Genomic DNA, 27,760 nt, shown 5'->3' on the forward strand with positions numbered 1-27,760 from the left:
GCTTAATACATTTTCTTAATATATATTTGTATTAATAATTAATAATCAGTTATTCTTCTAAAAAATGTTTGTATTCATCTTTTGTTTGCCATTAGGTTAGGGTTAGGTTCTGTTATAAACATTCTTAACACAATATTACAACAGTAATATCAACAGTAAACATATTTTTAAAGCATTTTTTAAATGATTTCTGTTTTTATAATATTATATAATTTTGAACAGGTTCAAAAACAGGTTCTGGTCCAGGCTCTCGTCATCTCACGCCTAGACTACTGCAACTCCCTCCTGGCTGGTCTACCTGCATTTGCCGTCCGACCTCTGCAGCTCATCCAGAATGCAGCGGCTCGTCTGGTCTTCAACCTTCCAAAATTCTCCCACACCACGCCGCTCCTCCGCTCCCTTCACTGGCTTCCAGTAAATGCTAGAATCCACTTCAAGACACTGGTACTTGCGTACCATGCTGCGAATGGATCTGGCCCTTCCTACATCCAGGACATGGTTAAACCGTACACTCCAGCACGTGCTGTTGAGGCAGAATCTCTGCTTCGCGCGTTCCTCTATGAGTTTGTTTTAAAAGAAAGAAAAGTCAAAGAACCAGGATAAGGGTTAAACAATAATCTGCTTTAATGGTAAAAACATACAATACATCACCCAATCACCTAATCACGAAGCACTCTGCAACAGCAGCTTCAGAATGCAGAATGCTCCGGCTCTGGTTCATCCAGCCGTAAAAGGAATTACCATTTCAGCAACAGGAGGAAAAGAGAACGAACTTAGAGAAAACACAGGCTTTCATACTAAAAACACAGGAGGAGGTGTGTGGATAATTCCCCCAGAGGTCATCTCATTGGGAGAGACCAACACATGGCCTGTCGTACCCAATCAGCGCGACGCAACAGAAGAAACCCGGAAACAAAAAGTCTCTTTCAGTTTGACGAAAACCAGATACCAGGTGTCTGGAACAAACCTGCTCTAAATAACAAGTTTCCTTATCTTATTTCACATCTTGCAGCCAGCACACACACATATTCCCCTTTATGGCTCTTTGTCTCTGTGGCCATCTTCCCCTCCTCAGTTGTTAAAGCACCTTTTTTTTCACCTACTCTTGGCATCTTTTAAGATATAGTTGGATTATACAAATATCACATGTGAGTTACCTTAATATCCACAATACCGAGGAAAACATTACTGCTATTCTTGATACAAAGTAATTAAACACACACATATATTTATCATGTAGACTTCCCTAATATTTGACATGCTGGAGATCTTTTAAGAAGAATGTCTCCTCCCCCAGCTCTTCCAATCTACTGGAATGCAGAACTGCTCTCTTTTCATACAGAGTAATAAAACATGTTTTAGCTAACCACTGCACAAATGTTGTAGCAATTCAGTACCCAAACATGAAAGAACAAAACAAAGAAATCAAACAAAACACACACCCTTATCGTTTCTTAACTAATGCATGCTGGACATGAATCACTAATTAACAGGACTTTAACGGCATTATCTGAAAATGTATCTGGGAATTCCCCTGTTAATTGCAAGGACTATTGATAATTAACAGAGAGACCCTAGGGACCTCTTCTTGGTATCTGCTAGGCAGAAGTCACTCAATGCAGAAATCACAAGTTTAACACACATTCTATATAAGGTGACATTAAAATGAATATACCAGATTGAACTTTCCTGCCATAACACGTTACTTTAATACTTCAAATAATTCAAATAATACTTCAGTGCACTCCTCTCTGCATCAGCCAAACAGCACGCTGCACCCTCACTGCAAGGGGGACCCAAGTTCCCATCAGCAAAAACACGTGGGTTTGCTATCCTGGCTCCAAAATGGTGGAATGAGCTCCCCATTGAAATCAGGACAGCAGAAAGCTTACACATCTTCCGGCGCAGACTGAAAACTCATCTCTTTGGACTCCACTTCGAGCGATAGAATTACTAACAAAGCACTTATATACTAATAAAGGGCTGGCTTAACTAAAGCCAGTTGAGTAGCACTTGAAATGTTTGGCTCTATGAAACCTGATGTACTTATATGATTCTGTTTTCTTCAAGGTTGTATCTTCTTGGTCGAATGCACTTATTGTAAGTCGCTTTGGATAAAAGCGTCAGCTAAATGCAATGTAATGTAATGTAAAATGAACAATTAACATAAATTGAACAAAAATATAACTGCAACACTTTTGTTTTTGATCCCATTTTTCATGAGATGAACTCAAAGATCTAAAACATTTTCTATATACACAAAATAACCATTTCTCTCAAATATTGTTCAGAAATCTGAAAAAATGTGTGATCGTGAGCACTTCTCCTTTGCCGAGATAATCCATCCCACCTCACAGGTGTGACATATCAAGATGCTGATTAGACAGCATGATTATTGCACAGGTGTGCCTTAGGCTGGCCACAATAAAAAGCAGCTCTGAAACGTGCAGTTTTGCTTTATTGGGGGGGTCTGGGGGGTCCGAAAACCAGTCAGTATCTGGTGTGACCACCATTTGCCTCATGCAGTGCAACACATCTCCTTCGCATAGAGTTGATCAGGTTGTTGATTGTGGCCTGTGGAATGTTGGTCCACTCCTCTTCAATGGCTGTGCGAAGTTGCTGGATATTGGCAGGAACTGGAACACACTGTCGTATACGCCGATCCAGAGCATCCCAAACATGCTCAATGGGTGACATGTTAGGGTGAGGGTTAGGGTTTAACCCTAACCCTAACATGTCAGCCACAATCAACAACCTGATCAACTCTATGCGACGGAGATGTGTTGCACTGCGTGAGGCAAATGGTGGTCACACCAGATACTGACTGGTTTTCGGACCCCCCCAGACCCCCCCCAATAAAGCAAAACTGCACGTTTCAGAGTGGCCTTTTATTGTGGCCATCCTAAGGCACACCTGTTCAATAATCATGGTGTCTAATCAGCATCTTGATATGCCACACCTGTGAGGTGGGATAGATTATCTCGGCAAAGGAGAAGTGCTCACTATCACAGATTTTTTAAGATTTGTGAACAATATTGGAGAGAAATGTTAATTTTGTGTGTATAGAAAATGTTTTAGATCTTTGAGTTCATCTCATAAAAAATGGGAGCAAAAACAAAAGGGTTGCATTTATATTTTTGTTCAGTCATTTCATTTCATTTCAAACCTTTATTTATACAGATGAATCCCATTGAGATCATTGATCTCTTTTTCAAGGGAGACCTGCTCAAGTAGTTACACATGAAACATAAAAACAAAAATAGAACAACAAAAGGACATCATACAGCATCATTTACATAACTATCCACATAAACAGGTACCAATAGCTTCCGATTGAGTAGCATCCAACCGAGCTTTAAAAACATTTAGTGGCACCAGATTGTTCAGTTTCCATTTAATTTGCAGACTATTCCAAGACAGAGGAGCTGCGCATCTAAAAGCTGTCTTCCCTAAGACAGTCCTAGCAGTTGGCACATTTAATAGAACCACAGCATTCGATCTCAGGCAGTAGCCACTTACAATGTTCCGTGAGATCAGGGAGCAAATATAAGATGGAAGTTTCCCTAACATGGCTTTGTATATAAAAATGTACCAGTGACTGAGCCTCCGTACAGTTAGTGAAAGCAAACCAGCCCTTGCATACAGGGTACAGTGATGGGTTAATGCTTTACAGTTTGTCACAAATCTCAGTGCACTGTGATACGCAGCATCTAACTTGACCAGGCAATTGGCAGGTGCATTCATATACATCAAATCACCATAGTCCAGCACAGGTAAAAAGGTCACAGTGACTAGCCTTTTCCTGGCCTCAAGCGAGAAACAGGACTTGTTCCTGTAGAAGAAACCTAGCCTAACCCTCAGCTTTTTAAGCAGGTTATTGACATGAAGTTTAAAAGTGAGACAATCATCAAGCCAGATACCAAGGTATTTGTAACAGGTAACCACTTCAAGTTTTATTCCTTGCGTAGTTACAATATCTACAACAGGCTCTGGTGTCTTTTTAGCTTTAGAAAAGAGCATTACCTTTGTTTTCTCAACATTTAAAAGAAGCTTTAGTTCAGAGAGCTGAGTCTGAATAATGTTAAAAACAGTCTGTAATTGAACACCAGCCTCCTTAATGGAGGGACCTGCACAGTACATGCTGAGGCAGAATCTCTGCTAATAATATTCAACAGTAATATCTCTTCGTTCCTCTATGAGTTTGTTTTAAAAGAAGGAAAAGTCAAAGCAGCCAGGATAAGGGTTAAACAATAATCTGCTTTAATGGCAAAAACATACAATACATCACCCAATCACCTAATCACCTAATCACGAAGCACTCTGCAGAGTACTCCGGGCTCAGGTTCTACCACCGTGTGAGACACGTCTCAGGAACGGCCAGTCAAAAACAAGAGTCCCAATCCTCAAAATCATCAAAACATTTATACACAGGTGGGGAGGAGTTTTGTCGCTTGCTCTTCCCTAGCTATTTGTTATTGGCGAGTTCACTTCTGAGCGAGCTAGCCAGTGAGTTGGCAGTGTTCCATTGGTCGGTTTCACTTTTGGGCGGGACCCCAGGTAGTGGGTCAGCAGTTGTTGATTCCATCTGTTGCTTCTGTGCGCGCGTGTGTGTGTGTGTTTGTCCCTCTGCCCTTAGGCAGATCCCCCAATCAATGATTTGGAGTCATGACAGAGGACTCTTTGACAGGACACATACTCATTCCCCCTAAACATCTTCAACACACACAAACATCCTATCATATATCTTTAACATAAGTTAATTGTTCTTGTCGCTTAATGGCTTCTGTGAACTTCCTTTCACCTTGAAGTCAACTTACTAGGAATGAATACATTTTATTGATAAGCTCAAAAGGACCTTTATCTCGTTTACTGCTGGGTGACCCAAGTCTCAAGGCCTCTTTTGGGGTCTGTAGGAGATAAATCATTAATTCTACAAGACTTTAACTGCCTTATATCTGAAAATGTATCCGGGAATTCCCCTATTAATTGCAAGGACTATTGATAATTAACAGAGAGACCCTAGGGGCCTCTTCTTGGTATCTGCTAGGCAGAAGTCACTCAATGCAGAAATCACAAGTTTAACACACATTCTATATAAGGTGACATTAAAATGAATATACCAGATTGAACTTTCCTGCCATAACACGTTACTTTAATCCTTCAAATAATTCAAATAATACTTCATACATCACGGTATCATCCGCATAAAAATGTAGAGTAGCTTCATCGACATTTTCACCTAAACTGTTGATGTAGATGGAGAATAAAAGTGGACCTAAAACAGAACCTTGGGGAACACCATTTGCAATGTTCAACCACTCAGAAGACAGCCCATCTTAATGAACACATTGGGACCTTTCAGAGAGGTAGTTCACAAACCACCCCACTGCATGGCTGGACATGCCTATACTGGCTAGCTTCTGCTTTAAGATGCGATGATCGACGGTGTCAAACGCTTTGGAAAGGTCAATAAATAGAGCTGCATAACTCTGCTTATTATCTAAAATACTTGCCACATCATTCACCCCTTTTATTGTGGCAGTGATGGTGCTGTGTTGCTTTCTGAAGCCTGACTGATGTTTAGACAGGATGTCACTTGTACATAAAAACACCTTTACCTGTTCACTCACTTAGCATTCAAGAACCTTAGCCAGAACTGACAATTTAGAGATTGGCCTATAGTTATTTAATAAGGTGGCTTCCCCTCCTTTTAGCAAAGGCAGGACATACGCTGACTTCCACAATTTTGGAATTTTGTTTGTGCTGAGGGAGAGGTTAAAAAGAGTAGTGAGAGGTGGAGCAATAAAATCTGCAGCTATCTTTAAAAAGAAAGGTTCTACGTTGTCCGGGCCAGCCGGTTTCTTAGGACCTAACTTGGTTAAAGCTTCACGAACAACATCAACAGTAAAGGGAGTAAAACTAAAAGGGTTTTCCAACACACGTTTTTCAGAGTCCCAGACTGTAGTGTTCACAGAAGCAGAGTTAGTGACAGAATCAAATAGAGAACCACAGGACACAAAATGCTCATTAAAGCAATTTAGCATAGTAGCCCTGTCCGATATAGAGCCAGATGCTGTGGTAATGCACGGAGGTAGCTCATTACGGATATCACCGGTGGATAACGATTTAATGGCTTTCCAAAATGTTCCAGGATTATTCAGATTGTTTGTGGTAACTGACAGATAGTACTTTGATTTAGCACTTTTGACATGTGAAGTGAAGCTATTTAGTTGGGTCTAGAACCTCAATTCCGTGACCATTCTTCTGCTAAGATGTTTTGACACTTGATTTGACATCATTGGACCTTTTATAAAAAATATAGACCCAAGGTCCCTCCCAAAAATCCCGGCAATTTTTGCTAGAGGGCCAAATCCAAGATGGCTGCTCGCGCCATCTTAAAAAATTAACTTTTGAACCAGAGCGCCTAGAGTCATGTGTAAATGCACTTTTTGGGGTAAGTCGACCACAAGGATTCCATTTCTGACATCAGTTTGGCGCTATGACATCGTTCGGACCCACAAATCCAAGATGGCCGCCACCCGGTCGAGAAATTACACACGTTTTGAGTACTGATCGACTTATAAGCAAATAATCTGCATATTAATATTTTACCATGAAATAAGAATGTATGACAAGATATACAACTACTTAACCTTCAAATAAAATACTTTTATTAGCTGTAACTTGACTAGTTAGCAAATGAGAACACTTCAAACAACATGTAATAACGCAAAAATGCTGCCTCGAGAAATGGCAAGTTTTGAACAATAACACAAATGAAACACAATTCTGCTTTTTTTTTTTATTTATCAATATGACACTGAGAGTCCGTATCAGTCTGAATCAGAGCACCCTGCCTCGCTACATTCTGAATCCTCCGATTCCGATGAATCGCCTCTCTGGACAGCAGCAACTCGATTTTCGTCATCATCATCGCTCTCATCTTCCTCATCTTCCTGTCCCTCTTCAGTTGGCCTTGGTGCAGGTAGATGCATCGGGAGTGCGGGTCGCGTGTGACGTACAGGGCGACAGCAACCACCAACCAGCTCCCAACCATGTCCGATTGGTGAGGGATGGTGCTTTAGCGATGGATGGCGCACCAGATACGCCAGGTAGTTGGCACGGAGGCAATGTTGACGCAAGCTGTCGGCATCCGGAGGGAGACGGATGAAGGATTTATTTTTGATGGTCCTCCATTTAGCAGCACGGGCCTCAGCCATGGTTTTGCTCTTGTTGTCACCGTAGATGATGCTACGTGTGAAGGCAAAGAGCTGCTCCAGCACCTCCTCTGTCAGGGCAAGGTTATCTCCACATCGCGAGAGCTGTTGTCGGGCAACAGGGCTCTTCGCCACCTGGTCATACACAGACTTCTTACCTTTGCCGTAAAAGCCTGAGTTTGCATCACAGCCTGTCATACAATGCAGCTGCACAATACAGTCGGCCATCATGTCAGTTGTCATGTCACAGCAGCGTACCGTTTCCTGCTTCCTCTTGATACAGAGCATACCTGGCAGCTGCTGTGAGATAAGTGCTGCCGCAACATATACATCAGTATCAGTGGCATCGATGACAACTGGACCACTGTAGCCTGACTCGCGCAAAACTACATAGGTGGAGAACAGGACAGTCTCAGCCTCAGACTGGTCAAAGCTGTAGTTCTGCATCGGTTGTTGGGTTGATAAGTTGGTACAGTGGGAGCCGACAGAGTAGACAATCTCCACATCAACACTCTGTGCAAGATCGGTCAGGTAGCTGCATATCATTTTCTGCAGCCGCCCCTTGTTGCTGGAGCTACACAGCAGCGTCTTGAACATTCTGGCAGTGGGGAATGCGTCACCCAATTTCATGTAGGTTTTGGGCACATGTGTGTTTCCCTGTACCCTCAGGTCTCGCTCGTCATCCTTCGTCGAGTATGCTGTGTCGTACGGGTCGTTCACACATATGATACGGTGAGCATTATGATGGCTTGCAAGGATAATAGATGATAGCTTCTGGACATAGTCCGACCACTTGTATGGGTTGCCATCTTGCGTCCGCCGATCCTCTGCTGATGGAGTTGCCATCCTCCAGATCATGCCCATGTCCACAAGAGCGATGTATGATTCCTGCAGATCTACAGATTCCAGAGAGAGCTTCTGCACGAGCATGCTCTTCTGTGTCTTTCTGAAGGTGCCGTTGGAGTTAAATAATGGCACACACTCCTCGACAATACGATGTTCGAGCAACTCGGGGAGGTTCACAAGTTGACTGCCCTCAACCAGGTTTATCATTGCCTTGAGGGCGCTTCGCTCCATTTCTGCAGCTTTCGCCTTGAGTTCATCTGATGGCTTCTCCTTGCTTAACGCCTTCGCAAACGTCAATCGTTTGCACAGAGGGACGGGTGCATGAAGAGAGGTATTCTTATTGAATACCCGTTCTTCCAAAAAGTGGGTCAATTTCTTCTCCCCTGCGGCATGGGCTGAGTTGAAGTCTGCAACGAGCTCATCAGAGGCGGGCATGGCCGACTGCAAGGTACGGAGGGTGGTTGAGGCCGTATCGAACGGGAAGGTGTCAAACTCATGCATGCATTCAACCAGGTCTTGCACACACTGCTCATCTTCTCGCATCCGTTTGGGGCCGCATTCCGTGTGCTTCCTCTTTGTCTTTTTTCGGTTTGCAAGGGCATTGTGAGCTGCCCGGATCTGGGCCACATTGTTCACATTTCTGGAGTGCACCAGCAGCTGCTTCTCATTCTGTAGGATAGAGAGCCAACCAGACTTCATTTTGCTACCCTTGTTCATGGTGCATTCGATCCACATGTCCCAGGCCATGTTGGAATAGGGGTTGCCTGTGATGGACTGGGTGAAGTCAGTACGAAGGAACGCAACCTGATCTGCAGGGAGAGCTGGCAACATCGCCCAAAAGTCTGGCAGCCACTTCCCATATCTATTGTTGTCGTAAGCTACCATCCATGGCAGCATCGCACGCAGAGAGCTCACATACTCATCCCAGTTGCATATATGGACCGCATGTACATTCTGCATGAGCGCGTCTGTCATGGACAGGAAATCCCTCCAGTAGTTTGCCATGTCACTGGCCTCAACGTGGGTGAACATGTTGGTGACAAGGCTCTTGAGGTCAGCATCATTCTCTAGTGCCACATGAGCATCAGCGCGGGATTCCTCGGATTGACTCGTATCTCTCAGAATGTCAAGGTTCTCCCTCGTCTCATCAGCCAGGTCGGGCCCGAGGTTCTCCTTCATCAGCTGACACATAAGGGCCTCGTACATGAGTCGCAAGCAGCGTAGCCCCCTCTTATAATGTTTGCCTTTCAGTGCACGATCGACGGAGCCATCGGCAATAACTCCAGCCGCGACAAGTACTTCACCTAGTTCACTACCTTTGTACCGCTTGTAGATGGCACTCATCATCACACACTGTGTATGGAAGGGACCAAGAAAAGGTACAATGGCACTGAATTTGCTTGGGTTTTCGGCCTTGAGCAGGGTGATGAGGACATACACGGGATGATCTCCAACTAAGAAGGCAAAGGGTATGTGCTTAGTTGCGATGATGGTAACCAGCTTGTCCATGACGTCCTTCACAACTGACTTGTCGGGCGGTTGATTGTAAGATGTATGAAAATAAGCCTTGCTTTTGTCCTGCCACATATTCAATCCAGCGTGAAACCCGTTGTACGAAGGGATATTCTGTTCGGCTGCAACAGGGCGGTCACCATTCACATCAGCACGTGCAAGGGCATGAATAATGCTTCGCTGGCGCTGAGGCTCAGTACTCGATGAGACAGTAGTAGGCTTAGGACGGATCGGAGGCTCGCCACGCTTGACGGTCCTATATGGCATAACCGTTTGCATCTCAGAGGCCTTCTCAGTCAGCACGTCCGAGACAGTCTTGGCATGTTTGATCCGCGGTTGCTCATCCTGGGTGTTTGCCTCATGCTTATGTACAAGACGTTCTTCGCGTTGCAGAAACATCCAATTACAGCGGTGTGAAGTACCTCCTCCTGTCAATGTATCGTTCCGAAAATCGTCATTGTCGATGATACTAATGCTTGGTTCCCCTTCAGCGATCTCTGCCGGACAGACCGAGCACCGCTCAAGGTCATGCATTGTCCAAACATCACGTAGCAGAAGCACGTTCGGTCCCCATGCCCAGCTTGTAGTACGAATCAACAAGCTCCTTGCTACGAGTCAATCCGTGAAGGGTGACGGTGGCATTGATGGCGGTAGTGGTGGGTCGCTTTATAATGTACTGTGTGATGAGAGAGGTGAGAGAAAGTGTGCTTGGAGACAGATCTACCCCATGCTTCCCCTGCAAAGCCGATAGCAACTGCAAAACGAGAGGCGGGAGTTCCTCCTCCTCCTCTAGCTCCTCGACTCGTGGAGGCCATGGGACGAGTTTGATGGACTTGACATCATCTCTGAGCCGCGCAGCCACATTTTGCACCAGTTGCTCACTGCTGACACCAATAGAGGAGATCGCTGCTTCGACATATGAACCGCTCCCAGACGTGTCATAGACTAGGTCGCTCTGGTTTCTCTGATGGGGAGAGTGGAAGCCGATCTTGTCCTTAAACTCCCGGGTCAGGATATCTTTGATGTAGGATGACTTGACTCCAGATGTTGGGAATCCATACCGAGAAACGATAGAGCTGTAATCTCTGAGGAGGCTCTGCAGTGACCTTAGTTCATGTTCATCAAAGATAACTGTTCTGATGTTATCAAAGAAAATTGTCTGAGCTTCACGGAGAGTGACATTGTGCATGTGGGGAAGTTTGTCATCTTCACTCATTCTCTGGTAGTTACGAACATATTTAAACCAGCATTTGTGATGATATCTGATCTCAAGTGCATACGGCTGATCAGCTGCATAATTGATCAGACAGTTGATTCTGTCGCGCATTAGTTCATCTTCCAGAGCCACCGTATGGCTCTTGAACGCTGCCCATGCATGATCGTATGAAATCAGGACCAACTTTGATTCTGGATGTTTTGCCGACTCCGTCTTACAACACCACACACATTTATTTTTATCGTGTATCAGCCCTAGACTAGATCGCAGCCGCTTGAAAGATGGAGTTGCAGCTGTGGAACTAATGTCAGACGTAGACGAAGACTGAGCTCGGCATTCATCGACAACTCGTTTTTTCTGTCTGTTGTTGGCCTGTTCCAGTTTTGTGGCATTGCATAAGGTCAACCTACATGTATCATGGACACAGTGTCCGACGGGACCTGTATCCCAGTCGATGGATGTGTGGACGTCTCCGAACTTGTCAAGACCGCTCCATAACTCTGTATTGTTCTTTAGAGTGTCCCATTTTTCAATTGAGGTAATGGCATCGGTGGCTTTGCTGCAAACCCTTCCACACTGCAGGATACACGGAATGTTGGACATTGTCACAAGCTATGATCCATATCGTGCGGCATACTCATGAATCCCTATAAGAAACACAAGTAGGCCTACGTATTAGATATTGATATGGGGGCAGATAAGAAATTAAGAATAATTTCCATTTGTTAAATGTAGCTATTATTTAGTTAGTAAGCATTTGGACAGCCTGACAGGTCTGATTCAACTAATCAAGAGCTATGACTATCTTATTAGAACAGTTGAATCAGGTGTGTTAGTTCTGGGTTGGAACGAAAACATTCAACAGGACTGGAGTTGAGAACCACTGAGCTAGTTAGCTAACGTTAGCGCACATTATGACAGGGTTGAATTTGGCAAATTTTTGACTCGGATAGTCAATCTGCTTTCTGAGGTAAACTTAACATGTAGCTCGCTACACCAAAACTAACATTGTTATTATTACTAATATTTCTATTTCATGACACAACAAAAATAGCCTTATGACAGTTTCTACTGAATGGTAATAACAAACGCTGGCTAGCTAACGTTGGCTTGGCTAACTAGCAAGATTACATGATCCATTCGCTAATGTTGACAATACAATCAAAATGGCCTAGCCTACCTTTCAACTTGGCACGTTTCTCTTCTTCTTCTTTTCTTCTGTTTTTATACTGCGCCCCGATGGCTTTTGCCTCTTCACAGTTCTCTAAACTTAGTCTTTCTTTCCTCAACGCTCAATTTTAAAAACACTTGACAGATACCCATCAATGCACAGCGCTCTAGCATGTTCTGACTGTGAACACTTAAAGCTGAGGCTCTTAGACCGACCGACCATTTTAGATTTTTGGCTCATTTTCCCTTATGTTAGATTATTTTATTTTTTTTTAAATAATGGTTGCAGATATAGAGCCAAAACTGCGCCAAGCAAACTTTTTTTTTAAAATTGTTTATTTGTGGCGCCCCCCTCTGGGTGGCGCTCTAGGCAAATGCCTATATCGCCTGTAGGAAGCTCCGCCCCCATATATAGTACATATATATACTTCAGTTTATAACAGTGAGTGCTTGTTCTACTGCCGTGACCGGTACCTCGTGATCCTGCATGTTCCCGTTCAAAACGTGTATATTTTCTCGACCGGATGGTGGCCATCTTGGATTTGTGGGTCCGAACGATGTCATCGCACCAAACTGATGTCAGAAATTGAATCCTTGTGGCCGACTTACCCCAAAAAGTGCATTTACACATGACTCTAGGCGCTCTGGTTCAAAAGTTAATTTTTTAAGATGGCGCGAGCAGCCATCTTGGATTTGGCCCTCTAGCAAAAATTGCCGGGATTTTTGGGAGAGACCTTGGGTCTATATTTTTTATAAAAGGTCCAATGATGTCAAATCAAGTGTCAAAACATCTTAGCAGAAGAATGGTCACGGAATTGAGGTTCTAGACCCAACTAATTTCTTAGCTGCCTAAAATGCAGCCATTCTACCTCTGAGCCTGATTTCCTAGCCTTTTCCCAGGCCTTGTTTCTCTCATGAAGGAGACTAGACAGTTCAGCAGAAAACCAAGGATTGTCTCGTCCCTTTACTCTAAATTTACGCAGGGGTGCATGTCTATCAATGATCTCCATAAAACCAAGATAAAAATAAGACCATGCAGTTTCTACATCAGCACACAGATCGATTTTTCCACAATCAAACCCAAACAGATCATGTACAAAACCCTGCTCCACAAAATGTTTTTTGTCTCTCTTAATGATAATGCGAGGTTTAACCTTTTGGACCTTAGTGTCCCTAATTGTGGCACAGTGATCACTCAGATCGTTTGCAAATACTCCCACAGATGAGTATTAATGGGGAAGATTAGTTAAAATGAGATCAATTAGGGAGGATTTATTAGGGGACTTAATGTTTGGGCGAGTAGGACTGTCAACAATCTGAGTAACATTTAAAGACATACAAAGGTTTTTAAAATCCTCTGACACTGTAGTTAACCAGTCCCAGTTAAAATCTCCAAGTAGCACTATTTCCTTGTAGTCTAGTTGTGATAAAAGATTTGCTAGTGAAGACAAGGAGTCTTTGACAGCTGAGGGGGGTCTGTAACAGCCCACTACCATGACCTGTTGCCCCTTTGCCACTTCTATATTTATGGCTAAACATTCAAATTGCTTACTGATAGATTTGGAAACTAATGTGGTTACACTGAACTTATTCTTAACATAAATGGCAACGCCACCACCTTTATTAGGCCGGTCGGTACGATACACATTATAACCATTTAAGGCAATGTCAGAGGCCAAAATAGATTTGTTTAGCCATGTTTCTGATAAAACAATGACGTCAGCATCAGTCGAGCTTGCTCAAATGCGGACAAAATCTAGTTCACCTAACAGACTGCGCACATTCAAGTGGATGAAACTCAACACAGACCTAGCTTTAAAATCCGCAGGAGTAGCGATCTGACTATTACTACTGGGCGGACCAGGGTTAGGTTGTACATTTCCTGACAGTAATAACAACAAAAAAAACAGGCATCTTTTCCTCTTAAACAACACACATACACCGTCATCTACTCTAGAATCACCAGCAAAGTCTGTGAAAGTGTGACTAGAGCTTAAGAAACAGTCCTGAAGAATCATCATAGCAGGCAAACAAAAAAGACAAACATATTTTGTCGAGCAGATTGTCCGCGACAAGGCAACTGGCAATTGTTTGTGCAGCACATCTGAACCTCCGCAGGGGATGCCCACCGCGGGTAGCAGAACATACCCGAATCCAGTAGACCTCTCGATTACTAGAGATCTTCCCACAGTCCAAAACAGCAAACAGGCACAGCAGAAACACAACATGTGCCATTCTCAGATGTTCCCCGGGCAAGAACCCTCCTCCTCAGCCACACTGCATTCAGAAAAGGTGGAAAAGCAAGCCCCAGCTGTGGCAAATCCTCCTCCGCACAGCAGCACACGCCCGACGGGAGCAGGCCCCAGCCCGAAGCGTGGAGCCACTCCGTCTCTCCGCGACGTCCTAGGGGCAAAATCCTTCTCCGCACAGCCGCACTCCACAGTTGGAGCAGGCCTCCGCAGACCACAGACACCAGACAGGTGGAAGCAGGCAGCAGCCGGTGGAGCCGCTCCGTCTCCTCGCGACCTCTTCGTCGGGGGGAAACCACCCAAGCACAGCCGCACTCAACAGGTGGGAGTGGGCCTCCGCAGACAACAGGACAGGACCAACAGCAACACGGTCTCAACACGAGTAACGAGCTGCAGGTGAGCGTCAGTGTATATTTTTTGCATTTTTGAAAGCTACTTATGCTACTTATTAATAATATTATATATAATATTCAACAGTAATATTAAAAATAAACATATTTATATTCATTTATATAAACATCAATATTTGCTACATCCGTGCTCTCATCCAGCTGCAGAACGAAATATTCACTAGCTCTCACTTGCTCCAAAAGCTGAGCAGATACTCAGTTTCACTCTCAGTAGCGGCAGCTTGATTCTGATTGGCTTGAAGGGCGGTCGTGTGATTTAAAAAACAAATATAAATAAAAAATATTAAAAGATTGGCATCAAAGCACACATAGATTGATAGATATACAGTTATTTATAACACCCCCGGGGGGTCGGGGCCTCCACTTTGAAAAACACTGCCTTAATATATGCGACGCTATGCATTAACTCGCTTGAGAATTGTGACGATTCTCTCTGAACAATCAGCAGTCGTCACTAGTTTAGCATATTTGTTGTTGGCCCGTTTGTTGGCCTCGATAGAACCACAATTTTGTCGGGCCAGAAGAAAGGTGAAAAAGTAGCCCCGGGCCGGGACCAGGCCTAGTTGAAGCGCAACCAAAAACGGGCCCAGCACGACACGGCACGCTTAAACCGCGCTCCGTGCCATGGTGGAAATGCGCCATAAGTATGGACCCAAGAGGGAGCAAATAGAGGGGAAATAGGAGGGGGCCTAATACTGAGCCCTGTGGGACCCCATACAGGAGTGGAGCAGAGGATGACTCGGAGTCACCAAGGCTGACAGAGAAAGTTCTATCCTTCAGATATGATCTGAACCATTTCAGGCCTTTCCCCTCGATGCCCACCCACTGCTCCAAGCAAAAGATCAGGATGTCATGGTCGACTATATCGAAAGCAGCAGTTAAAAAAAAGTAGGAGCACAACGCAGTTCCCAGAGTCAGTAGATAAAAGGCTGTCATTAAAAACTTAAAATAATAATAATAATATAATAATAATAATACATTATATTTATATAGCGCTTTTCTCAAACTCAAAGACGCTTTACAGTCGGGGGGAGGGTAGACAAACAAGGACAGGCAAAAACAAACAAAATCAACAAAACAAAACAAATCCAAACAAAAAATAATAATAAATTAATCAAATAAAACAAAACCAATAAAATAAGATAAACAGAAAGGGCAGTCACAAGGAATTTGATTGAAGGGGGGGGGGCTTATGGATATGCAGAGTTGAAGAGATGAGTCTTGAGGCGGGACTGGAACAGGGTGAGGGACTCAGTCTCACGGAGGTCTTGGGGGAGGGAGTTCCAGAGTTTCGGGGCTGCCACAGAGAAGGCTCTGTCCCCAAAGCTCCGGAGTTTGGCCTTGGGGGTGGAAAGCAATCCGGCTGAGGTGGATCTGAGGGACCGGGGGGGTTGGTAGAGGATGAGGAGGTCAGTGAGGTAGGGGAACACCGCTCCGGCACTTCCAAAAATTGCAGTACCCATAAGGAGCCCTACACATGCCGCAGTTTTTGCGTGGCTGTGTCTTTAGTTGAAAGCCCAGTGGCGATCTGTTCATCTGTCATCCTGATCATACAGTCAATAACTTTGTTGGTTAGCTAGCTATGCTAACGACTATAAGACATTTTTTCTCCAACCAGTGAGGTAAAGGCACATCTTTATATGATCATTATAGTTATAAAAAAATAAGAGAATAAAGTAAACAGGTATAAAATACTACAGTATATGACAGTAAAAAAAAGTTGTTATTAATAAACAAAAATACAGTTTGAAAGGGGAGTGATTTGTAAAATATCCATAAAGAAAAGAAATCTGCTTAAAGTTCTGTTTCATATGGATGTTGAGAGATGTATCCATTGATCTCCTAATTTTGCTCTCAAAGTGCACCAGATTGATGCTTTTAACTTCAACATTAAAAAAAAAATCTCAGGACCCCGGACCCCCCTAGAGGAGGTTAAATCCCCACCCCCCCTACTTAAATCATGTCCACATGGATAGGAAACTAAATACATTTGCACACATCTTGTGTCCATATCTTTCTGTTTTGGTGGTCTTGCCACAACCGTGCACGTGAATGCATGCGCGTGCCATGGTAAGATATCTGGATTAAGGGGTTGCTTTTTCTTTGCACAGCATGTAAGAAAATTAAGCCACGACTCAGGATCCAGGGCTCGTGATCCATGACTCAGGACTACGGCAACAGGATCAGCCACGATTCAGGATCCCGGCGTAGATAGACAACAAAAAGACATTTGGGGGAAGCTGGGTTATTCGGAGCATGAGAGTACACAGGTACAGACAGAGACAAGGAAGAAGTAAGGTGTCCCCCGACAGTCCAGGCCTATAGCAGCAAAACTAGGGGCTGAATCTAATCAGCCCTAACTATAAGCTTTATCAAAAAGGAAGGTCTTAAGCGCACTCTTAAAAACGGATAGGCTGTCTGCCGCCCAAACACAAACTGGAAGCTGATTCCACAAAAGTGGAGCTTGATAAGAAAAGACTCTGGCTCCCATTGTACTTTTAGAGACTCTAGGAATAACCAACAACCCTGCATTCTTGGAACGCGATGCCCTAGTAAGACAGTAGGGTATAATGAGTTCTTTAAGGTAAGATGTCTGCTCCTTAACGGGCAGGCGCCCTTTTCAGATAGGAAAAGCTGGAAGTGGTTCGACCTGTTGGACGCTATTTATGGCCATAGACCGGCCAACGTAGGGAGGGAGGGATGCCTGGACTCTGCAACCGCGTCACTGGAGTCCCTGCATGGTAAGTCTTTGCTAACGCTCTGTTATTTGCTTGTGTCCTTATCTATTCTAAAGCTCACTTCTAACAAACAAGTAGGCGAGAAGAAGAATTTCAAATGATATCCTATGTTCTATAGGGAGCCATTGTAAGGCAGCCAAAACAGGAGTAATGTGGTCCCTTTTCCTAACTCTGGTTAGTATAGATGCTGCAGCATTTATTAATTTAGTTATTTTGCACCTCTTCTCCTCCCACATTCCACATCGCAGAAACTCCGTTCGAACATCAAAGCGTTCAGCTCGGTCGGGAATCGATGGCTATTTTCTTATTCATAACTTTCATAATTCCAGAAATCCATCCCATAATTCATTACATTTTTAACATGGAAGTCAATGGAGAAACTCTTCAGACTTCAAAAATCTTCATGCAACTTCAACTGCAACTACTCCTTCATACTTTCACTCAGAAGCCTCATTCCAACTTTAAAATGTTACACATCTTTCTGACATTGTTCGTGTAACACAACTTTTAAATCTGATTCTTACTTTTAGAGATATTAAACATTGTTCAGACCTTGGTAAAGAGGCCTTCTTCAGATTTTAGAGTGTCACAGCTAGAGTGCAGGACAGATTTAATTTTGCCTTCATATTTTCTTTTAAACCTGCCATAACTCCCAAACCCTACATTCCTGAGACATAATTCTTCATGAGAAACTTAGGAAAACATCTCGTAGCTTGTAAAATTAAAAAGAATTAAGCAAAATAATTAAACAAAAGGCCTCTTTAGGGCATGAAACTGACAAAAACTTTCAACATGTCTCCATTAAACCCCATTCTAAATTCAGCCTCACCTTTCCCCACCACAGCAGCCGCACACCTTTAGTTAATCTGCCGAAAAGGCCACATTATTAACCCGAAAGTACGCAAAAAGTACACTTCAGATGCTCAAGTTCCTTGACATGCTTCACGCTTTGAAATGTTACCGATATCTGTTACGGTTCTTCAACAAAACGTTCACGTGTAAGAGGTTTACCTCTCATTCAGAATGATGAAAATGCTCTCTTTTCACTGATTACTGCACATCACCATGGAAACCTTTGATCTCTGGACACATCGTTAGCTCAAATATAAACACCTGTGTCATGGAACAGGATGATTTCATAACTCCAACTGACATGTTCAGATCAGCAGACTTCAGATAATGGTTAATGCTCCTGCCCTCAACAGCTCTACGTCAATTATGGGGTGTCATCATATGCCGTTTCCATGGAAATGCATCCCTCGCCATAAAACACGATGTCGCTGTAACTCCAATGGTCACGGTCCGGTCGTCCCCCAAACTTCGTTTGTATATCACCGGTCCATGCCTCAACAGCTCTACGCCAAATCTGAGATCTCACCATTTATCCCTCGCCATAAAACACGATGTTGTCGTGATACCTATGCAAATGGTCTAAAACAGCACCAGACTTCAGATAATGGTTAATGGTCCGGTTCTCAACAGCTCTATGTCAATTATGGGGTGTCATCATATGCTGTTTCCATGGAAACGCATCCCTTGCCATGAAACACGATGTCGCTGTAACTCCAATGGAGAGTCCGATTGTCCCCAAACTTTGCTTGTACATCACCGGTCCATGCCTCAACAGCTCTACGCCAAATCTGAAATCTCACCATAGGCTGTTTCCATGGAAACGCATCCCTCGCCAAAAAACACAATGTTGTCGTAGCTGATATGAAAATGGTCAAAACACCACCAGACTTCAGATGACATTTAATGCTCCAGCCCTCAACATGTCTACGTGCCATTAGTGAGTTTTCCTCAAAAGCTGTTGCCATGGCAACGCATCCCTTGCATTAAAACACGATATTGCTATAACTTCTATATGAAAATGGTCAAAAAGTGCTAAAACTTCACATGTATCCTAACAGTCCAGCCGTGAAGAAATCAACAGGACACTTTTGAGATTTCTTCAAATGCCGTTGCCATGGCAACACAATGCTCGCCATGAAACACGGTTTTCTCATAACTTCAGTGAAAATGCTCCAAACAGCCCAAAACTAAACAGGTTTGGTAACGATGCAGCCATCAACATATCTAAGCGTATTATAAGGTGTGATGAAATACCGTTGCCATGGCGACAGATCATTCGCCATCAAGTTAGTTTAATAGTTTGCAGTTCAAATATTCTGCTGATTTTCCAACCCTTTTTACTTTATTTTCTTCTCTTATCACACACACATTCAAGCCCCCAGTGTTCATGTATAATTTCAATCTAAATGATTCACTTTCTTCTTACACATTACATTTCAGCATAGCAATTCAGCGTCAGCTTTTCAGCATAAAGCTTTCCCACTAGCAATTTCTTCAGTAATTGCATTCTCTATTTCCTTATAATATTGCCTAACGTAAGCATATATAATGTGAACAAAATAAGTCCAAGCACTGAGCCCTGTGGCACTCCATGACTAACTTTGGTTTGCATGGATGATTCATCGTTGACACACACAAACTGAGAGCGTTCAGATAGATGGGACCTAAACCAGCCTGAAGCAGTTCCCTTTATGCCAACTAAGTGCTCTAGTCTTTGCAATAGGATATCATGGTCGATAGTATCAAATGCAGCACTGAGATCGAGCAAGACAATAATAGAGACAAGTTCTTTGTCTGAGGCTATTAGAAGGTCATTTGTGACTTTAACAAGTGCCGTCTCTTTGCTACGATGTGTTCTAAAGCCAGACTGAAAATCTTCAAATAAATCATTGTGTTTTAAGTAATCACACAACTGTTTTGCGACTGCTTTCTCAATAATTTTTGAGAGGAACGGTAGATTAGAAATAGGTCGGTTGCCTCTGGATCGAGGTTGTGCTTTATAAGAAGAGGTTTTATCACTACTATCACTGCTACTTTAAATGATTGTGGAACATAGCCTGATAATAAAGACATATTCATAATATTTAATAAGGAAGTGCTAATTAATAGAAAAACTTCCTTTAACAGCTTAGTTGGAATCGGGTCTAAGATACACGTTGATGGTTTAGAAGAAACAATCATTGAATTCAGTTGTTCAAGGTTTATGGTTGAGAAGCATTCTAATTTACTATCTAGTGCAGCTATTCAATTACAAATTCAGTTGGGCCAGATTTGATAATTACTAAATTCAGCTGGGCCAGACATTCGGCGGCCTGTAAAAAGCGGGTAATGACACATTTTAAACCAACATATATTACTGCGATGAAAAACATGCCATTTTTAATCATCCTTAATCTAACAAAGGAACTTCAAAAAGTGCATAAAAACGCAACAAATTAGCAATAATTTAATAGAATCTGAGGATTCTCAAAGTGCATACAAAACAAAAAGTGCACAGTTGTAGCATCACATTTGTTCGCTTTAGAAGTAAAATATTCAGGTTCTTTTTTTGAACCAGGCACATCACAACGTGCATTTAACCGAATACAATAATAGCAGTCTGCATAAATGTGTTCATACATACAAAATAAAATTGGATACATATGATACATGCACATCAAAAAGTGCATTAACAAACAGTTAAAGAGCTCCAATGTAACACAAAGAGGTAGTACTGTAGCAATACTATTTTTTCACTTTTCAAGTAATAACAAAAATTCATAAGTTTTGGTCACATTTGACCCAGACACATTACAAATTGGATTTAAATGAATACAAAAAGAACTGTCAAACCCTTCAGTGCACAAACCCATAACAAGGGATACGGGTAACTATATGAATGAATACTACACTACACGTCTACTATAGTAAACTAGGTGCTTACTATCACCTCATTTGTGATTTGTCATCGCTGACTTTCTCAATGGGAGAAGGGAAAATGTTTTCTTTTTAACAAGGGCAGGGATTTTTGGCTCATAGGATGTCAATGCAATCCTAAGACATTGGTGAAGAGTGCTGTCAGTCAAGGAGCAGACATACAGAGCACACAGATCGCTACTTTCTGAATGTTGGGGAACTGCTGTCTGTTGACGTCACTCCAAAACTTCGCTGGCCCGTTAGTGCGCTGCTCTTGTGCCATGGTTACGGATGACTGCATGTCAACAAGTTCCAGTCAGGGGTGGACTGGGACAAAAATTCAGCCCTGGCATTTTCTGTCCAGACCAGCCCACTACATTTTCAGCGGACACTACATAGAAGTCCACTAAACTTGCGGCATCTTCTCTCATGCATACTACAAAGGAGAGTCATATTCCTTGATAGCAGTTAACAAATAAAGCACTTAACTATGAACTCAAGGACTAAAATTGACAGCTATATCAATCAATCTTTATTCATTATAGTGTCAAATCACAACAGAAGTTATGTCATGACTAGGGGTGGGACGAGACTAACGGGAAGAACCCTTATGCTACCCTTTCAGTTTTTAGTCTGTGACTGTGAAAATCTTTTGGTGTAAGCCCAGTATTAGTTAAAACCAGCCTCGGACAATAATAACAAAAATATATCCTGACAAATAATCTAAATAGAAACATATTACAGACAGTAGCAGCATTAGAGCTGAAACTCACTCACTCACTCACTCATTATGAAACCATAAATAGAGAATTGGAAAAAAAAATATATATATATACTGTAGCTGTGTGAAAAGTCTAAGACATGGGTTACAGGTCTGAATAGATATGCATTCTCATATACGTGTATGTGCACAAGTATGTATTGCTCTATACTTCCTCGTCCGCAGCCAGCCAGCTCCACTCCTCACCAAATTCGTGACCTGAAAGAAACAGCAAACAGAACTTGTACTCAGTATCTGTGTACTGACAAATATATGTAGCCATGTAGCCTTTTTGTGACGTAGTGACACTTAGTCAACAAATGTATCTGTCATGAAGGATGACTTAAGTCTCAAAAGAGCCCTAAGGCCTACCTGCATAACTGTTAATTGAACTTAAAAGATATGCAGATGTTTGAAATTAAAACCATCAATATGAAAATCTTCAGCCAGGAAATAATCATAATCAAACCTTTTGTTTCAATCTGAGACAAAACAAGTTGCATAATAAACTCACAAAGTCAAGATGAAGCTCTCAGATATGATGGATGACTCAAGCATCATAGAAGAACTTCTAGCAGGTCAGGAAAACCTGTTTGACAGGAGATAATGGTAGCAGAGAATATAAAGAGACATTTATGAATTACCAATTGTCATTTTATCACACATATAGTATGTTTCTTCACATAAACCTTTAAACATAACCTTTAAACATACACATATTGCATTCCTCTCACCACATGAAATAAGCTCAGGAACCTAATAGTGGCCCAGTGAATGATGGAGGAGACAAAGCAGGTCCTCAAAAGGGGACAGAGGGAAAACAACTCCTTAGGCTCTCATATATAGGGTGGTCCACCTAAAAGAGACATGGAAACATTATTAAGTCTCTCATCATCACAAATCAAGTATGAATTCATATAACATTATAAGACACATGACATACTCAACAAATCATAGACTTCTCAAAAAGTGGTGAAGTGGTAAGGGAGCGAATCCTTGAAAATGGACGGAGGGGGAACAACTCCTCAAGCTCTCACATGTCAAGTGGTCAACCTGAGAGGGAATCGGATACATTATTAAGTCTCTAATCATCACAAATTAAGTATGATTTCATAAAACATAAAAAATGATAAACTCACCATACTAGAGGAGACTCAACAGCCAAACTTTGGTGCAGTGAAGGTAGAGAGTGGAGGCAGAGAGAGAGCAAGTCCTCGAACATGGACGGAGGGGGAACAACTCCTCAAGCTCTCACATGTCAAGTGGTCAACCTGAGAGGAAATTGGATACATTATTAAGTCTGAAAAATAAATAAAATGTTTTCCTCTGTCCTGCACCTAGAGTTGAAAACTTTTGGGATGTGCGTTTCTTTCAAAACCTTTTTTAAATTATGAAGTATGAATTTATACAACATTAAAAAATACATGATAAACTTACCAAATTCTAACAATGGTCCCAAATGAGAGAACAAGTCCACATATAGAACAGAGGGAGAACGACTCCTCAAATATATCAGAACAACCTGTAATGGAGAATAATTGATAATTTAGTGTACATGATCACACCATTAAGGATCAACACATAAGCACCATACAACTTCTGAAAAGCATCATTAAAATGACAAATAATGAATTACTACATCCATAATGTGTGATGTGTGATAATAACAATAATATTAAATATTTCTCGCCTTATCAGTGGAGCAGCTTTTTAAGCAGCTCACTCTTCTCTGCAAGTCTGTCTATCACAGAGTCAGAGTCCAAGGACATGAGGATGTCTTTCTCTGTGGCCATCAACATAAATGCCTCCAATTTATCAGATGAGAGAGTGCTTCTGAGTCTGTTTTTAATAAACTTCAAAATTGAAAATGTGCGCTCACAAGCCACCTGTGTGAGGGATAATGTAAGCAGGTATTTATAAGCAAGGCCTAGGACAGGGTATGCATCTGTTAGCATGTTGAAACGGCGAAGTATCTGGTAGCAGCACAGAGGGCATTCTTTGCAGGAGCAACAGCTTATGGGAGTTATCTCAACCTCTTTTGTGTTGTCCTCCTCACCACCTGATCCATCTTCTACTGTTCTTGCTTTGTACTCTGCCAATGGGGATGCCTTCAGCCTGTTCCACTGGAGTGCAAAGCTTTTCAACTCGGCCTGCATATTTTCCTTGGTTGCCCTGCTGTCGAATCCTTGCAAGCACTTGCTTAAGTCTTGAAGGGCAGACTGGGGAAGAGCACTGGTGCAGAGCTGAGGGAAGTTTCTGGGATCCAGACATGCCAAGTCAGCATATAGATTGCCGTGTGTTTAAAAAGCACCTATGAATGGCTTCAATTGCTGTGTCCATGATCCGGTTATGCACATTCACCTCATAGGATTTTTCTGCATCATCCAGGGTCTCATCCTGAGCCATCTCTCCAGGCAAGACTTTCTTCATCCTCCTCCTCTTTTGTGGCAGTGTTGCCTCCACTTCAATGTCCGTGTCATCTCTCTCTTGGATTTCTGTGTTTGTCCAGTTGACAAATGTGTCTGCTGCTTTTTTTACAGATTCAAAATCTCTTCCCAAGCTTTTCAGCATATCCTGTGTCGATGCCACCATTCTGTGAGCAGAGAGGATGTCCAATCCTGCCGTCTGAAGGTATTTAGACAATGGAGAGGTATGTTCAAATATGCGGAGGAAGATTTGAGCCGTCAAGATCGTCTCATACTTGAGCAATGACTCTGCATATCCTCTGGCCATGACACGGATACATGGTTTCACTGTTGCCTGTTTCTGTATAGCTGATAATGTCAACAGCACATCAACGTACAGACCATCTTCCGGTTTTCCAAAGAAGCCAAACACCTTCTTCAGGGCCTCATGCTTGGCCCACCAGCGTGTCTCGCCAATAGGAGCAAGGCGTCTACGTCTCTTGTTTCGGCCTGACTCTTCCCACACATTCATTCTTTTATATGACTCTTTGATGAATACCGCAATGCCATTGAGGAGCGCAAACAGGGACCCACTCTCAATAACAATCTGGGTTGTGTTTGCAAGCACCAAATTTAGTACATGTGCGTAGCACCATACATGCACCTGGTTTGGAGATTGTGCAGACAATAGTGAGGAGAATCCTTTGTATTGGCCTTGCATGTTTGATGCCCCATCAGTCGCATTTCCAATGCACATGGTCTTGCTGAGGCCCATTTTGTCCAGAACTTCTGACAGCATGTTGACAAAGGCCTGTCCAGTGGATGAACTGCACTTCAGCACTGCAACAAGCCTCTCATGAACAACATCACTAACATACCTCATAATTATAGAGCATTGATCCTGAGAGGTGATGTCCTGTGTTGTGTCCAGCTGCACTGAAAACATTCCTGCTTTCTTGATATCACTGGAGATGTTTTCTTGAATCAGATGGTGAATTGCATCTATCATTGAGTTGACTGTGGTTTTGGAGAGTAAAGTTACAAGGGAGCCTCTGCCTCTCGTGCCACCAGACAAATGCAACTTTTTGCTGTTCTCAATGCAGCTGTCCAGGTGCTCTTTTAAACAGAAATCATACTTCCCCAGTAGAAGTATGAGTTCCAAGAAATTACCATGATCAACTGTGTGGTCTTCCAGAGTATATGCTGCCTCATTTTCTGACCTCCTGTATGCAAGCCCCCTCTTCCCAAGAACCTTGATGACATCTATGATGCGCTCCAAAACCTGCCGTCTCTTTCTGACCTGCTCTCTGTGCGCCGACATCTGACTGCCACCAAACACACTGCTGATATCAGCACTGGCGGATTTCAAGAGGTAAGCTTCAGCACAGTTTCTGTGTCCACTGCTTCTCTCATGCTCCTCTGTGCGCTGGTGTATATGCCTCCAATCTGACATTCCACTGATGAACAGACTGCTATCAGTTCTCTTACCGAATGCCATGCAGATGAAACAATACAGCATGTGACGCTCTGGACAGTATGTCAGCCACCTTCTAATGGTGCCGTCTCTGCTACAGAACACGTTCTGCACCACTGGATTGTTACTTTTTTGCTGAGGATGGTAATTTAAAAATGACTGGAGATTTCTCTGATCAGGTTGTGAAAACAAATCTGTTATTTGACTGGCACACTCATAGCTCTCAACAGCTGTTTCCCTCTCAGGTGATCCTGTATTTGGGCTGACACACTCCTCACTCTCTCCAGCCTTTTCCCTCTCAGGTGATCCTGTCTTTGGGCTGACATACTCCTCACTCTCTACAGCCTTTTCCCTCTCAGGTGGTGCAGTCTTTGGGCTGCCTGAATTGGTCTGGCTCTCTCCCTGAACTGACCAGCTGGACTTGCCCTGAACCTGTTTGGGCTGGACATAGGGAAAGCATTTATCATTAGATGGGGAAATAACTCAAAACTACAGAATAATGTACAAGATAAAAGATTATTTCATATTGAACGAAACGTTCGCGAGCGTAACAACACTAGTGGCTTTGCCATGTTTTCATTATGACACTTAGTGTTTTCCAATGCAAAAAAGTCAGATCTTTGTGACAATACCTGAAAATGCTCAAGACAGCACTATACACAGCCATTTGAAAACTACAGTAAAAGTAACACATTTACAAAGAAATTAAAGTTACACACAAATTATGAAATAGTTATCACCTCAGTAAACAATAAATGAATTGAAAGATTACAATAAATTCAATGGCAAATATTGCAAATTAATCTAATTATTTCCTATAGGTTTACTTATATTTTTTGCTAAAATTCAAAGTATCTCATCTGTATTTACAATACAGCTTGATTCTGCAGCTTCATCTCTACTTACAGCTCGTTGGTCCATGTGAACGTTTACTGTTGCTATGGCTACAAGAAACCGCTGACGTTAGCAGCTCTTAGCTAGCCTAGCTAAATCATCTGAACAATAAAAACCCATAATATCACAATTCGGCATATTTAAACTAAATCAACCACAACTACCAACATTCACAGCCCTTCAACTCTGGGCTAATATGTTGTCACAAGTAGGACTATGCAGTTAATTAGGTCACATCACATTCAATGTAAAAACGTTTTCTACTTTTTTTTTGGACATGTCTCAAAAATGTAGCCTAGCCAGCCCAGGCTAACGTTACTTACGATGTATGCCTCCACTCGCTCGTCTCCCGGCGCAGAAGCACCTGCTGGGGCGGTGACCACGGCACCAAATAGGTCCGTCAATTTAGAATATTTAGCAGCCTCCACCTCCAGAGACTTCAGCTTTTTAAGTCGCAGTTTTTCAGCGCCACCCGGGCGTTTCTTCTGCTTATCCATTTTCAGCTCAGCAGCAGGCAGCCCGTCCCGCGACTCCCACCCATGCCATGAGGTCCCGCCCCACCCTGGTTTGTGTTGTGATTGACAGCACTGTCAGGGCTCTCTGAGCTTATCAGCTCATGATTGATTGACAATGACAAACAATAGACCAATAATATGTGTCGATGCTGGCAACACACTGCTAGCCCTCTGTAGCCAATTGGCCGGCCCAATTGGAGGGAATTTAGACGAAAAAAAACGAAAAGAAAAAAAAAACATTGCGGACCGGCCCACATTGGGTCAACGGCCCACCGGGACGATGCCCGGTATGCCAGATGGCCAGTCCACCCCTGGTTCCAGTATACATTTCCCCTCGTCGATGGAGGGGACCACTTCCTTTGCTCTGGTGGATACGTCCTCTTCTATTGCAACAGTGAAGGGGTCTCTGACAAGTCCATCCAATCGACCGGCAAAGTTCTCTTTCAAACTCGCAATGAAATCTGTCATCACATCCGTGATTTGTGCCGGGATGTGATGTGTTTGTGGAGCGTCGGAAAATGCAGCATCCGACCCGTGCTCAAGTCGGTCGCGAAAAGGTCCAGCTTGACTTGGAATGCGCGCATCTGCTCCACAAGATCAATGACCG

The 27,760-nt window shown here is 42.9% G+C and overlaps 1 protein-coding gene across 2 annotated transcripts; it reads right to left on the reverse strand.

The window, feature by feature from the left end:
* Positions 1-20,643: 20,643 nt before the first annotated feature.
* On the reverse strand, positions 20,644-27,400 carry LOC307030402 (zinc finger MYM-type protein 1-like). 2 transcript variants are annotated; one of them, XM_079666788.1, is made up of 7 exons: positions 23,556-26,955; positions 23,303-23,387; positions 23,005-23,136; positions 22,809-22,918; positions 22,600-22,721; positions 22,380-22,454; positions 20,644-22,084 (listed from the first exon to the last, which is right to left on the reverse strand). In XM_079666788.1, exon 1 carries the CDS (start codon positions 25,787-25,789, stop codon positions 24,143-24,145), a length of 1,647 nt encoding a protein of 548 aa, XP_079522914.1. In that variant the 5' UTR covers positions 25,790-26,955; the 3' UTR covers positions 20,644-22,084; positions 22,380-22,454; positions 22,600-22,721; positions 22,809-22,918; positions 23,005-23,136; positions 23,303-23,387; positions 23,556-24,142. The 2 variants fall into 2 exon arrangements, 1 of the variants encoding a protein (XP_079522914.1); XR_013805652.1 differs by lacking the exons at positions 23,303-23,387; positions 23,556-26,955 and adding an exon at positions 26,962-27,400.
* Between the last annotated feature and the right edge of the window lie 360 nt (positions 27,401-27,760).

The sequence above is a fragment of the Notothenia rossii genome (genome assembly GCF_949606895.1).
Source record: "Notothenia rossii genome assembly, chromosome: 2".
Lineage (NCBI taxonomy): Eukaryota > Metazoa > Chordata > Actinopteri > Perciformes > Nototheniidae > Notothenia > Notothenia rossii.